The 15,521-nt window shown below is 40.3% G+C and overlaps 1 protein-coding gene across 1 annotated transcript in view; it reads right to left on the bottom strand.

Moving 5' to 3' along the window:
• The window catches only part of LOC132349863 (ATP-binding cassette sub-family A member 17-like), an 83,718-nt gene that overhangs the window by 35,351 nt on the left and 32,846 nt on the right, over window positions 1–15,521 (bottom strand). Inside the window, 4 exon segments of the mRNA XM_059898685.1 lie at window positions 892–990; window positions 8,563–8,713; window positions 10,729–10,939; window positions 11,247–11,432. Of these exon segments, the coding sequence (XP_059754668.1) occupies window positions 892–990; window positions 8,563–8,713; window positions 10,729–10,939; window positions 11,247–11,432 (647 nt within the window).

The following is a 15,521-nucleotide window of genomic DNA, read 5'->3' as shown; positions in this document are numbered from 1 at the left end:
AAAGAGAATTAAAATATATAACAATAGTATATAAGGTGGTGATGGTGGGATGTGTGTGAATAAAATTAAAGTGTTCCAAGGTCTTGGTATTTTCCAGGAGCATAGGAAAGATACTAATTCACCTGAGACTTTGATAAATTACATATGTGTATCTCAATATCTAGGCTTACCACTAAAATAATAAAATAAGAATATATAGTTTCCAGCTAGTGTGGGGTAGGGAGGAAATTATAGAATGAGAAAAAATAATCCAAAAAAGGGAGAGAATAAGCCATATAGACTAAGTAGGACTAGTATAAAATATAAAATGATAGATATAAATTTTAATGTATCATAAGTAATACTCGTAAATAGCCTACATATTCCATTTAGAAGACAAATATTACCAGACTGGGTAAAATACTCACCTGTTCTTCTTGCCACTTTATGGCCTAGTGTGGCCTCTTGGGTAGTTTACCTGGAATGCCCCCTCAAAGCCTTCCTAGCATTGAGCCAGCATCCCTGCTTCATTACATTCAAATAGCTTGGTGGATGAATCAGCCAATCTCAGAGCTGCCCTAACTTGGGAAATCTTTTTAAATGAAATAATAAACCTTCCTAATAAACCAGCTGAGTGTGGGTTATCTGTTACTTACAATCAAAAGTATCCCAACTGGTATAATATTTTTTTTGATTTTCATTCCTAGAAATTTATGTTAAAATTTTGTTTGTTGGGTGATATTACATTCAATAGTTTCTGCATTAACCAATATCTCTATTATTGGAAGTACTAGTCAGAGGCTGGAAGACCATTCAGTGAGGATGTTATAGAAAGGATTCAAGCACAGGGCAATGTTTAAAATCCCTTCCAACACTAAGATTCCTGGAGTCTATAGTTTTGTACTTGCTTACCGAATGAAGACTTCTTCCATAGTGGTGACAGAGGCCCCAAAGCTGGCAATGCCCAGCTCTTCCTGCCTCAGTTCCAAGTCAGTAAATAGAGATTCAAACCTGGGACGGAAGAACAGTTTTATTCCTCAGTGGTGGAAGGTGAATCCCTCATTATGACCATTGGCTTTCTACAGAGGAAAAAGCATGGCCTATGGAGTCTAGAATATTTTTGTTCAAATCTCAACTCTGTCCCTCTCTAGCTTCATGACTCTGAACTTGAACAATGAGCATAATAGCATTTACTTCAAAAACTTTCTGTAAGGATAAATCAAACATATACCTAGCACATTGCAGATGCAAAGTAAATATTAATTAATATCTTTTATTTTGAGCAAGAAGAAATAACAGTACTATTTTTGGAGTGCTTACTAAATGCCAGGGGCCATTCTAAGCCCTTTTCCATATATTAACTCTGTGAATCCTCTCAACGGCTCGCTGAGGACAGTGCTGAAAAGGTAAATAACTTCTGTGGGAGCCTGGCAACAACTGGACTGGGAGTCAGCCACACCTACTAGACTGCCCATAGTAGCCAGCCTGCCACAACAGAAGAGCACACATAGCCCACATAGGAAACACCTGTAGAGCATAGAGCTCTGGTGACCAGACAGGAGTGCACTGCTGGGATGCATAGGATGTGATGTCCCCTACCTAAGGCCACTTCTCCAAGATCAGGAAATGTGACCAATCTATCAAATACATAAAAATAAAAACAGCTGGAATTAGGCAAAATGAGGTGACAGAAGAATATTTTCCAAATGAAGGAACAAGATAAAACCCCAGAAACAGAACTAAGTGAAGTCACTAACTGACAAAGAGTTCAAGGTAATTATCCTAAAGATGCTCAAAGAACTCAGGAGAAATATGGGTGAACACAGTGAAAAGTTTAACAAGGGGTTAGAAAATATGAAGAAGAACCAAACAGAGCTGAAGAATACAATAACTGAAGTAAAAAAATACACTAGAAGGAATCAACAGTAGATTAAACAATACAGAAAAATGGATCAGCTAACTGGAAGACAGGGTAACGGAAATCACTCAAGCTGAACAGAAACAAGAATTTTTTAAAATGAGGACAGTTTAAGAGACTTCTTGGACAATATCAAGTGTACTAACATTCACATTACAGGGGTCCCAGAAGGAAAAGAGAGAGAGAGAAAGGGACTGAGGACATATTTGAAGACATAATACCTGAAAATTTCCCTAACCTGGGAAGGGAAACAGATATTCAGGTCCAGGAAGTAAGAGAGTCCCAAACAGGACCAACCCAAAGAAGACCACACCAAAACACATTGTAGTTAAAATGGCAAAAATTAAAGACAAAGAGAAAATATTAAAAGCAGCAAGGGAAAAGCAACAAGTTATGTACAAGGGGACTCCCATAAGGCTATCAGGTGACTTTCAGCAGAACCTCTGCAGGCTAGAAGGGAGTGGCACAATATATTTTAAATGATGAAAGGGAAAAACCTACAACCAATAATACTCTACCCAGAAAGGCTGTCATTCAGATTTAATGGGGAGATCAATAGTGTTACAGACAATAAAAGCTAAAAGAGTTCAGCACCACAAAACTAGCTTTACAAGAAATGTTAAAGGGACTTCTCTAAGCAAAAAGAAAAGGTCACAAGTAGAAATGTGAAAATTATGAAAGGAAAAATATCATTAGTAAAGGCAAATATACAGTAAAGGTACTAAGTCAACCACTTATAATGCTATTAGGAAGGTTAAAAGACAAAAGTAGTATAACCATCTATATCCACAATAAGTAGTTAAGGGATACACAAAACAAAAAGATGTAAAATATGGTGTCAAAAACAGTAAACATTGGTGGGGGGAAGTAAAAATGCAGGGTTGTTAAAATACGTTCCAACTTAAGAGATCAGCAACTTGAAATTATAGATATAGATATATAGATATAGTTTGCTATACATTAACCTCATGGTAACCACAAACCTAAAATCTGTAATAGATATACTCACAAAAAAGAGAAAGGAATCCAAATAGAACAATAAAGATAGTCATCAAATCACAAGGAAAGAGAGCAAAAGAAGAAGAAAGAAACAAAAAAGAACTACAAAACAACCCCCAAACAATTAACAATTGGCAATAAGTACAAATAATTACTTTAAATGTAAATGGACTAAATACTCCCATCAAAAGACAGAGTGGCTGAATGGATACAAAAACAAGACCCATTTATACATTGCCTACTAGAGACTTCAGATCTAAATACACACACAGACTAAAAATGAGGGGATGGAAAAAGGTATTCCATGCTAATGGAAATAAAAAGAAAGCCAGGGTAGCAATACTTATATCAGACAAAATAGACTTTAAAATGAAGACAGTAACAAGAGACAAAGAAGTACATTACATAATGATGAAGGGATCAATCCAAGAAGAAGATATAACAATTGTAAATATATATGCACCCAATATAGGATCACCTAAATATATAAAGCAAATAGTGACAGACATAAAGGGAGATACTGATAGTAACACAATAATACTAGGGGACTTTAACTCCCCACTTACATCAATGGACAGACCATCCAGACAGAAAATCAATAAGGAAACTCTGGGCTTAAATGACACATTACACCAGATGGACTCTCTCTCTCTCTCTGTATATATATATATATATATATATATATATGGAACATTCCATCCAAAAGCAGCAGAATACACATTCTTTTCAAGTGCACATGGAATATTCTCCAGGATAGATCACATGCCAGGCCAAAAAACAAGTCTTGGTAAGTTTAAGAAAATTGAAATCATATCAAGCATCTTTTCTGACCAAAACACTATGAGACTAGAAATCAACTACACGAAAAAAACTGCAAAAACCACAAACACCTGGAGGCTAAACAATCGGCTACTAAACAACGAATGAGTCACTGAAGAAATCAAAGAAGAAATTAAAAAATACCTGGAGACAAATGAAAATGAAAACACAATAATCCAAAATGTACGTGATGCAGCAAAGGCAGTTCTAAGAAGGAAGTTTATAGTGATACAAGCCTACCTCAGGAAACAAGAAAAATCTCAAATAAACAATCAAAACTTACACCTAAAGGAACCAGAAGAAGAAAAATAAACAAAACCCAAATTTAGTAGAAGAAAATAAATCATAAATGTTAGAGCAGAAATAAATGAAATAAAGACCAAAAAAATAGAAAATAATCAATAAAACTAAGAGCAGTTTCTTTGAAAAGATAAACAAATTGATAAGCCTTTAACCAGACTCATCAAGAAAAAAAGAGAGAGGGCCCAAATCAATAAAATCAGAATGAAAAAGGAGAAGTTACAATGGACACCACAGAAACACAAAGGAATATAAGACATTACTATGAACAATTATACACCAATAACATGGACAACCTAGAAGAAATGGACAAATTCACAGAAATGTACAATCTCCCAAGACTGAAACAGGAAGAAATAGAAAATATGAACAGACCAATTACCAGTAATGAAATTGAATCAATAAAAACAAAACAAAACAAACAAAAAAAACCTCCCAACAAACAAAAGTCCAGGACCAGATGTCTTCACAGGTGAATTCTGCCAAACATTTAGAGAAGAAAAATCCTTCTCAAACTATTCCAAAAAATTGCAGAGGAAGTAATGCTTCCAAACTCTATCTACAAGGCCCTGATACCAAAACCAGATAAAGATACAGCACAAAAAAAGAAAATTACAGGCCAATATCACTAATGAACATAGATGCAAAAATCCTCAATAAAATATTAGCAAACTGTGCAGGGCAGAAGTTGAGACACAGATGTAGAGAACAGACATATGGACACCAAGGGGGGAAAACTGCAGTGGGGTGGGGATGGTGGTGTGCTGATTTGGGCGATTGGGATTGACATGTATACACTGATGTGTATAAAACTGATGACTAATAAGAACCTGCAGTATAAAAAAACAAACAAACAAAACAACTAATACTAAACTTTCATTGGGTTATTTGTATGGAAATATGTTAATATAAATGTTTCAGACATTACATGAAATTTCTAAAAATCTTATATGTTCTGGTATAATGTTATAAGTCATAATCCTAGTTATTACTTTAAAATGTATATCTCAGAAATAACTAATTTTCTTGTCAACTGCATTATTATGAACTTTCATCAAATCTTTAACCGTGGTCATTTTTAAGTCTTTTGTCATTTACAGACAGTTCTGGGTGTACTCTGATGCTTTTGCAAATATGTTCCTATAAAAGGTTTTCATCTTCAAGAAAATCATGGAAAAGACTCTGACAAGTACAGGTTTCTGGTAACTGACTGTACTGCTGAACTGAATGAATAAGCATTTTCAGAACTCTAATGAAAAACTGATGAACTCATAAAAGTGCTAACAAAAGATCAAGATGAAAAAAAAAATTAATTACATGGGACTGAGTGAACTGATGAGGATGAGTATAATTTTTGTGACTTTCTGTTTGAATTAAAAAAAAAAATCCCACAGGGACTCAGAGGCAAAGAATATACAAATCAATTTTCACTGCAAAGTAAAGGAGCTGCTACAGTGGAGGATTACTGGACTGAATGTCAATATTATGACATAGTATGAGTGTGTTTCATGTTTGGTAATTGCAATCATTGTTGCTTTTGTTGTGCTCATCCATGTACAATGCTTGATGTCAGTCTATCTCTTGTAAAAATAAAATACAGTGTGTGTGTGTGTGAAAAAAAAAATTAGCAGACTGAATTCAGCAACACATTAAAAGGTTCATACATCATGATCAAGTTGGATTTATCCCAGGGATGCAAGGTTGGTTCAATCAATCAATGTGATACACCACATTAACAAACTAGAGAATAAAACCATATGATCATCTCAATAGATGCAGAAAAAGCTTTTGGACAAAATTCAACATCCATTTATGATAAAAACTCTCCACAAAGTGGATATAGAGGGACCATTCGTCAACATAATGGGGCCATATATGATAAGCCCACAGCTGACATCATACTTGACAGTGAAAAGCTGAAAGCATTTCCTCTCAGATCAGGAATAAGACAAGGATGCCCACTCTCACCACTTTCATTCAACATAGTATTAGAAGTACTGGCCACAGCAATCAGACAAGAAAAAGAAATAAAAGGAATCCAAATTGGAAGGGAAGAAGTAAAACTGTCACTGTTTGAAGATGACATGATACTATACATAAAAATTCAAAAGATGCTACCAGAAAACTACTAGAGTTCCTCAATGAATTTGGTAAAGTTGCAGGATACAAAATTAATACACAGAAATCTGTTGCATTTCTATACACTAACAACGAAAGATCTGAAAGAGAAATTAAATAAACAATCCCATTTATCATCACATCAAAAGAATAAAATACTTGGGGATAAACCTACCTAAGGAGACAAAAGACCTGTACTAAGAAAACTATAAGATGCTGATGAAAGAATTCGAAGATGACACAAACAGATGGAAAAATATACCATGTTCTTGGATAGGCAGAATCAATATTGTGAAAATGACTATACATAGAAAATCCTCAAGATGCCACCAAAAAAACTACTAGAACTCATCAATGAATTTGGTAAAAGTTGCAGGATACAAAATTAATATACAGAAATCTATTGCATTTCTATACACTTACAACAAATTATCAGAAAGAGAAATGAAGGAAACAATCCCGTTTACTGTCACATAAAAAAGAACACAATACCTAGGAATAAACCTACCTATGGAGATAAAAGACCTGTTCTTGGAAAACTATAAGACACTAATGAAAGAAATTCAAGACAACACAAAGAGGTGGATATACTGTGTTCATGGATTGGAAGAATTATTATTATTAAAATGACCATACTACCCAAGGCAATCTACAGATTCAATGCAATCTCTATCAAAATACCAATGACATTTTTGACGGAACTAGAACAAATAAGTCTAAAATTTGTATGGAAACACGAAAGGCCCTGAATAGCCAAAGCAATCTTGAGAAAGAAGTCTAGAGCTAGAGGTATCATGCAAAGCTACAGTAATCAAAACAATATGGTACTGGCACAAAAACAGACAAATAGATCAATGAAACAGAATACAGAATGCAGAAATAAACCTATGCACCTATGGTCAATTAATTTACAACAAAGGAGGCAAGAATATGCAATGGGGAAAACACAGTCTCTTCATTAAGTTGTGCTGGGAAAACTGGACAGCTACATGTAAAAGAGTGAAATTAGAACATTTTCTCACATCATATACAAAAATAAACTCAAAATATATTAAAGACCTAAATGTAAGACCAGAAGTCATAAAACTCCTAGAAGAAAACATAGGCAGAACACTCTTTGACATAAATCGTAACAATATTTTTTTGGATCTGTCTCCTAAGGCAAAGGAAACAAAAGCAAAAATAAACAAATGGGACCTAATTAAACTTAAAAGCTTTTGCACAGCAAAGGAAACTATTGACAAGCAAAAAGATAAACGACTGAATGGGAGAAAATATTTGCAAATAGTATATGACTGATAAGGGGTTAATATCCAAAATGTATAAACAGCTCATTCAACTCAATATCAAAGAAAAAGCAACCTGATTTTAAAATGGGCAGAAGATCTGAATAGGCATTTTTCCAGTTTGGATGGAAGGGTTTGAAAGCCACTGTGAAGTAGACTGAGTAATGCATGGGTGATGAGATAAAGCAGGCAACATGCTTGGCCCATTTTTAGAGAGTTTTGACTGTGCAGGGTTGCAGGGCATGGAGTGGTGGCTGGAAAGACAGGTAGGCTCAAGAGAGTGTTTTTCCAGATCACACTAATATGTTCATGGAAATGACCCAAAGAGAGAGAAGTTGGTGATGTAGATGAGAGAGGAAATTATCAAACAAGTGAACTCTTGAGAAGATGAGGTGGGTGGGTACTTGGGCTGGTGACGAAGCAAGCAAGTTTGTAGGTTTGTGATAGGGATAAAATAGAGTTCTTGTTGGATGGTGTTTATTTTCTCAATGAAGTATAAGGTAAGATTCCTATCTGAAAGCAACATGGGGACTGAGGAGAGGGAGAGAGGGAAGTGTTAGGAACCAATCTGAGGTCTGAGATAATTACAGGGCTGACTTCTGCTCCCACCCCACATCAGAAATCCACTTATAACTTTATAGTCAGCCTTCCATATCCAAATGTTCCACATCTGCAGATTTAACCAAACGGGGATAGTGTAGTAATGTACTAGTACCATAGTAACCTATTTATTGAAAAAATCTGTGTGTAAGTGGACCCACGCAGTTCAAACCTGTGTTGTTCAAGGGTCAACTGTAATTTAGAGGAAAATCAAGTAAACTCTTCATCTGAGCTCAGTTACTTGGGTGCATGTAATTAGAGTTCACACAATCAAGGGCCCCTCTAAAGCCATCTTAAAGAATTTGATTTTAACCTGAAGGCAACTGGGAACCATCAAGGGTTTTTAAGGAGGAGGAAACATGATCAGAGTCCTGTATTTTCAAGTGCACTCTGGCTGGGGTGTGGTGTCTTTCTAGGAAATACCAAAGGCCTAGGGATCCAGACCATTACAGCTTCGAGTGCCCTTGGCGAGGACAGGGATAGGAGAGACAACTGCACACTCAGTACATGCAAACAATTACTCCAGTCCTCTCAGGTCCATACCTGTGCACGCTCTCTTTAGGAAGTATAAATGTTATTTCTTCACCAGTGCTAGACTGGAAAATTACATTTGGTGTGTGTTGATAAATCAGATGAGAAATCTTCTCTGTGTTACAGTGAGGTTTTTTCACTGAAGTCATATAATATCCTGCACCTGAAACAACAGTTAAAAGATCATGAAACAGTTTTACCCTTTTTAGTCACATTTAGTGTTCTATATCCTAGAACAGGATAGCTCCACAGGATAGAGAAGCTGGTGAGCCCTGCGGGGTTGAATTTAAACCACAGTGAACTTGCCTCTGACGGTCTATAATGCTACTCTTGAGTCTTACCTTCTACTCCATAGTTGGGAGGTGATAATAGCACATTTAGCAATGCTAGGCAAAATAAAGGAGGGTTGTATTAAGGGCAACACTCTCTTTAAGTGATAACTAATGTGGGGAAGTGAAAACTTAGTAGGTAGGGCCCTTGAACATTAAGGTTAAGAACAAGCATACCTCTATCATAATTAAATTATGTTTTTGAGGATACATACCTTATGGTATTCTAAACATTCTTTCAGAAATTACTAGTAACACTTGTTACTGCACTGCTGGCAATGCAGTCATTCAACAAACATTCATTGAGCTCTCATGATGTGACAGGCACTCTTCTAGGCACTGAGCACATAGCAGTGGACCAAATAGTCAAAGATCCCTACTCTCAAGGGGCTTTCCTTAAAGGGATGTGAGACAGATAATAAGATAAACAAGTAAAATTTAGAGTATATTAGTGACAAGTGCTAAGGCGAAAGATGAACAGGGGAGGGGATACAGAGTATCGGGGATTGTGACTTTAAACAGGGTCACAAGGAAAGCCTCACTGAGAATGTGACATCTGTAAAAGGACTGAAGACCTAAGGAAGAGGAGAAGGCATGGCAATGTGTGGCCCGGAGGAAGGAGCAGGCCCAGTATGCTGGATAAGAAAGGGGGCCATGAGGCAGGAGCAGAGCAAAGCAGCTGAAGAACTTTAGGAAATGTGGTCGGGGTAATAGGACCAGGCCAAGCAAGGCCTTTGGGCCACTCCCAGGACTCTGCCTTTTCCTTTCAGTGGGACAGGAAGTCATTGGTGGACTGAGCAGAAGAGTGACACACTCATTCTGACAACTGGGCAGAGACCAGGGGTGGGTTAGAAGCAACTGCAATAATGCAGGTAGAAGAATGGCAGCCTGGACCAGGGCGCTAACAAGTGGTAGAGGTGGGAGGAAGGCAAGGTCACTAGAGTTTGCAGATGGATCAGTTATGGGCTATGAGAGACAGAGGATCAGGGAGCCCCCAAGGTTCTGGCCAAGCACCTAGAAGAATGGAGCTGCCTTTACTGTGGGGGAGATGGTTTGGCAGTAAAGAGCTGGAGCTCAGCTCTGCACAGGTTTTGGACAAGTCTTTCAGGTCTGTTCACTGTCTATGTGGATGTGTGGAGTAGGCAGTTAAATACACAAATCTGGAGTTCAGTTGAGAGGTCCAGCCAGAGATACATACGTTTTTCAGCCAGGTAAGTATTTAAAGTCAGGACACTGGATGAGATCACTAAGTCAGTGGGCAGAGAAAGAATAGTAAAGCAACCAAGGCACTTCCATGTTTAGAAGTAGAAGTGATGCAAAGGAGCAGTCAGAGACATAAGAGGGAAACCCAGAGGGCTGGGGGTCCAGGAAAACAAGGGGAGGATGTTTGTGGTGGGATCCTGATGAGGAGTACACCCAGTTGTGGAAGTAACAACTCACGCTTTTGCATGCACTAGCTCCCACTTTGAGGAACATGGTATCTTAATCTCCATTGTATAGATCAGAAAACTAAGGCCAAAAAAGGAGGAACTAACTTGGTAGAAAGGATGAAAAGGGAGTAAACTACCAGAGTGGAACTCAAACACAGGCCTTCTGACTCCAAGTCTCAGAGATTTTTTCTGCTTCATTCCTTCTTCGTTCTCACAAGGCCCTCTGCCTGGGGCCTCGGGTCTTTACCCACAGGTAGCAGAACAGGATGTCTAGAGAAGGCCTCTCCCTGCCTGATCTCAGTGGCCCTTCAGGAACGTTACCAGTGGATACTTTCTCCAGCACACTGGACCAGCAACGCTGACCCCACACAGAATGGAGTTTCGGCTGCCTGCCCCGCTGCTTGCCTGCGGCCGCTCACCATATTTCTGCTTCAGGAACAGAGATGACCCGCAGCACTGCAGCTCCCTCTTGGCCATGATGGCAATGTGGTCTCCCAGCAGGTCGGCTTCATCCATGAAGTGGGTGGTCAGCAGGATGATGTGGTCACTTTTGTGCTGCTGAGGAAGGTCCCAGATGGCCCTCCTGGAGATGGCGTCAACGCCTGAGGTTGGCTCGTCCAGCATCAGCACCTGAAGGGCAGAGGAATGGCCTTGTGATGACGGCAGAGTCACGTCCCAGGCCCCGGCTGGCTGCGCTGCAGGCCCCATGTGACTGGAGGTCAATGAAGATTCAGCAGTATCACCCACACCAGACTGCCCATCCAGGGCGTCCAGAGCTGAGGTGCCTGGGCCATGGCTGAAGGGCCTGCAGCCAGCCCAGGCCAAGTGGGAACTAGAAAGTGATACTTCTGGGCCCTGCTGACCCAAAGTGTTTTTCTACTGCATGTGGGGGCCCTGACCTGTGTCTTTCAGGAAGCCAGGCCCTGCCACCCCCTACCTTGGAGCCTGCGATGAGGGCGATGCCGACGAGGGCGATGCCGATGAGGGCGATGCCAATGGAGAGCTTGCGCCTCATTCCCCCGGTCAGGAACCTGCTCCGGGAGTCCCGTTTGTCCTGCAGACTGAGGATGTGCAGCACGCATTTGATTTCTTCAGGGCACTTCTGGCACAACAAGCCTTTCAGCTAAAATAGCAGAGGACAGAGATCTGGCAGGGGCTTCTGACGGGAGGCTGGCGTGTCCAACAAGCATTTTGCTTGTACAGCAGTCCCCCCTTATCTGAGGTTTCGCTTTCCACAGTTTTAGTTACCCACTACCCACAGTCAACTGTGGTTTGAAAATATTAAATGAAAAATTACAGAAATAGGGGACTTTCCTGGTGGCGCAGTGGTTAAGACTACGCCTGCCAATGCAGGGGACACGGGTTTGAGCCCTGGTCCGGGAAGATCCCACATGCCGCGGAGCAACTGAGCCCATGTGCCACAACTACTGAGCCTGCATGCCACAACTACTGAAGCCCGAGCATGTAGAGCCTGTGCTCTGCAACAAGAGAAGCCACCGCAATGAGAAGCCCGTGCACCGCAACGAAGAGTAGCCCCCGCTCACCGCAACTAGAGAAAGCCCGTGCACAGCAACGAAGACCCAATGCAGCCAAAAAATACATAAATAAGTAAATAAATTTTAAAAAATTACAGAAATAAACAACTCATAGTTTTAAATTGTGCACCGTTCTGAGTATCTTGAACTCTGAAATCCTGTGCCATCCAGCTCTGTCCTGCTCGGGATCCCCAACCATCGACATCGTCTGCCCTTGACATCCAACCATCGACGTTGTCATAACTAGATGATCCAGGATCACTTGGAGCAGATGATTCTCCTTCTGATGTATTGTCAGTAGGTCAACAGTCTAATGCTGTGTCACAATGCTTATATCACTCACCTGACTTCATCTCATCACATGGGCATTTTATCATCTCAAATCACAAGAAGGGTAAGTACAGTACAATAAGATATTCTTAGAGAGAGAAAGCAAGACCACATTCACATAACTTTAATTACAGTATATTGCTATAATTGTTCTATTTTATTATTAGTTATTGTTTTGGTTTTTTTTAAATTTTTTTATTTTTTAACATCTTTATTGGAGTATAATTGCTTTACAATGGTGTGTTAGTTTCTGCTTTATAACAAAGTGAATCCATTATACATATACATATATCCCCATATCTCTTCCCTCTTGCGTCTCCCTCCTTCCCACCCTCCCTATCCCACCCCTCTAGGTGGTCACAAAGCACTGAGCTGATCTCCCTGTGCTATGTGGCTGCTTCCCACTAGCTATTGGTTTAATGTCTTACTGTGTCTAATTTACAAATTAAACTTTGTCATAGGTATGTATGTATAGGAAAAAACATAGTATATATAGGCTTTGGTACTATCTGAGGTTTCAGGCATCCACTGTTGGTCTTGGAACAAATCCCCCGCAATAAGCAGGGACTATTGTATATACATAAACTGTACATAAGAAAGATACACAATAAACTTACTACCTTCAGGGAAAGGGATAAACAAAAGGCTTTTGCATCTTTTTTTTTTTTTTCTTTTTCCCACATCATGAGGCTTGTGGGATCTTAGTTCCCTGACCAGGGATTAAACCCGGGCCCTTGGCAGTGAAAATGCGGAGCCTTAACCACTGGACTGCCAGGGAATTCCCGGCTTTTGTATCTTGAACCATTTAAATATATGACTTTTTTTTTCTTTTTTTTTTTACAAGAGATAAATAGACTGACATCAAGCATTGTACATGGATGAGCACAACAAAAGCAACAATGATTGCAATTACCAAACATGAAACACACTCATACTATGTCATAATATTGACATTCAGTCCAGTAATCCTCCACTGTAGCAGCTCCTTTACTTTGCAGTGAAAATTAATTTGTATATTCTTTGCCTCTGAGTCCCTGTGGGATTTTTTTTTTTTTAATTCAAACAGAAAGTCACAAAAATTATACTCATCCTCATCAGTTCACTCAGTCCCATGTAATTAATTTTTTTTTCATCTTGATCTTTTGTTAGCACTTTTATGAGTTCATCAGTTTTTCATTAGAGTTCTGAAAATGTTTATTCATTCAGTTCAGCAGTACAGTCAGTTACCAGAAACCTGTACTTGAATATATGACTTATTAATACTAAGTACCGCAGCATATTAAAAGGATTATACACCATGACCAAGTGGGATTTATCCCAGGAATGCAAGGAAGGTTCAGCATATTAAAAATCAATGTAAGTGTTGTATAATAAAGAATCTGGCTGGCCTCTGTCCCCAGTTAATGGGAGGGGCATCTAAATCCTTGGAGTGATAGGGGTGTCTTTGCTGGTAGTACCCTCAGGCCACACCTGAGTTTATGCTAATGAGGTGATCAAGATCTGGGCTGGTCATACCAAAAAGACCAACCATGTGATATGATGGTTGGGGCTTTGAGCCGTGATATCAATCTGACCTCCCAATCAGCTGGGAGGGAAAGACTGCAGGCTGAGCTCAGTCACGAGGTCCATGATTCAATCATTCACGGCCATGTAATGAAACCCCAGTAAAAACTAGACACTTGAAGCTTAGGTGAGCTACCCTCTATATAGCAATGTGCCAGGAGCGTGACACATTCTGAAGACACGGAAGCTTTTCATTTGGGACCCTCCCAGACATCACCCTATATGTCTCTTCTTTTGGCTGGTCCTGATTCTTTTTTAAAATATTTATTTATTTATTTGGCTGCGCCAGGTCTTAGTTGTGGCATGAGGGATCTTCGTTGAAGCATGTGGGATCTTTTTTTTTAGTTGCGGCATGCAAGCTCTTAGTTGTGGCATGCAGGATCTAATTCCCTGACCAGGGATTGAACCCGTGTCCCCTGCATTGGCAGGCGGATTCTGCACCACTGCGCCACCAGGGAAGTCCCCTGGTCAATTGATTTTTGACAAAGGTGCCAAGACCATTCAATGGGGAAAGAACAGTCTTTTCAACAAATGGTGCTGGACAACTGGATATCCACATGCAAAAGAATGAATTTGACACCTACCTCACACCATATAAAAATTAGCTCAAAATGAATCAAAGACCTAAATGTAAGAACTAACGTATGGGGCTTCCCTGGTGGCGCAGTGGTTAAGAATCCGCCTGCCAATGCAGGGGGCACGGGTTCGAGCCCTGGTTCGGGAAGATCCTACACGCTGCAGAGCAACTGAGCCCATGCGGCACAACTACTAAGCCTACGCTCTAGAGCCCGAGAGCCACAACTACTGGGCCCTCGTGCCACAACTACTGAAGCCTGTGATCCTAGAGCCCATGCTCCCCAAAAAAAGAAGCCACCGCAATGAGAAGCCCACGCACCGCAACGAAGAGTAGCCCCCACTCGCCACAACTAGAGAAAGCCCACGCGCAGCAACGAAGACCCAAAGCAACCAAAAATGAATAAATAAATAAATAAATTTTAAAAATAAAAAGCATTGCATAGGATTTACACCTATGTTTCGTTCTAAGAGTTTCAAACATTAGTTCTTTTTTTAATAAATTTATTTATTTTTTTTTTATTTTTTATTTTTTTAATGCTTTTCTTGTCTGCTTACATTCTTTTTTTTTTTTTTTATGTATGTATGTATGTATGTATGTATGTATGTATGTATGGCTGTGTTGGGTCTTCGCCTCTGCGCGAGGGCTTTCTCCAGCCGCGGCAAGTGGGGGCCACTCTTCATCGCCGTGCGCGGGCCACTCTTCATCGCGGTGCGCGGACCTCCCACCAACGCGGCCTCCCGTTGCCGAGAACAGGCTCCAGACGCGCAGGCTCAGCAACCGTGGCTCACGGGCCGAGCCACTCCGCGGCACGCGGGATCCTCCCAGACCAGGGCCCGAACCCGCGTCCCCCGCACTGGCAGGCAGACTCTCAACCACTGCGCCACCAGGGAAGCCCCTAAATTTATTTATTTTATTTTGCTATTTATTTTTGGCTGCGTTGGGTCTTCGTTGCTGCGTGCGGGCTTTCTCTAGTTGTGGCGAGCAGGGGCTACTCTTCGTTGTGGTGCGTGGGCTTCTCATTGCAGTGGCTTCTCTTGTTGCGGAGCACGGGCTCTAGGCATGAGGGCTTCAGTAGTTGCGGCATGCGGGCTCAGTAGTTGTGGCTCCCAGGCTCTAGAGCACAGGCTCAGTAGTTGTGGCACATGGGGTCAGTTGCTCTGCAGCATGTGAGATCCTCCCAGACCAGGGCTCGAACCTGTGTCCCTGC

This window comes from Balaenoptera ricei, chromosome 15, assembly GCF_028023285.1.
Source record: "Balaenoptera ricei isolate mBalRic1 chromosome 15, mBalRic1.hap2, whole genome shotgun sequence".
NCBI classification, from domain to species: Eukaryota; Metazoa; Chordata; class Mammalia; order Artiodactyla; family Balaenopteridae; genus Balaenoptera; species Balaenoptera ricei.
The sequence above is the reverse complement of the archived record's forward strand: the minus strand, read 5'-3'. Positions and strand labels throughout refer to the sequence as shown.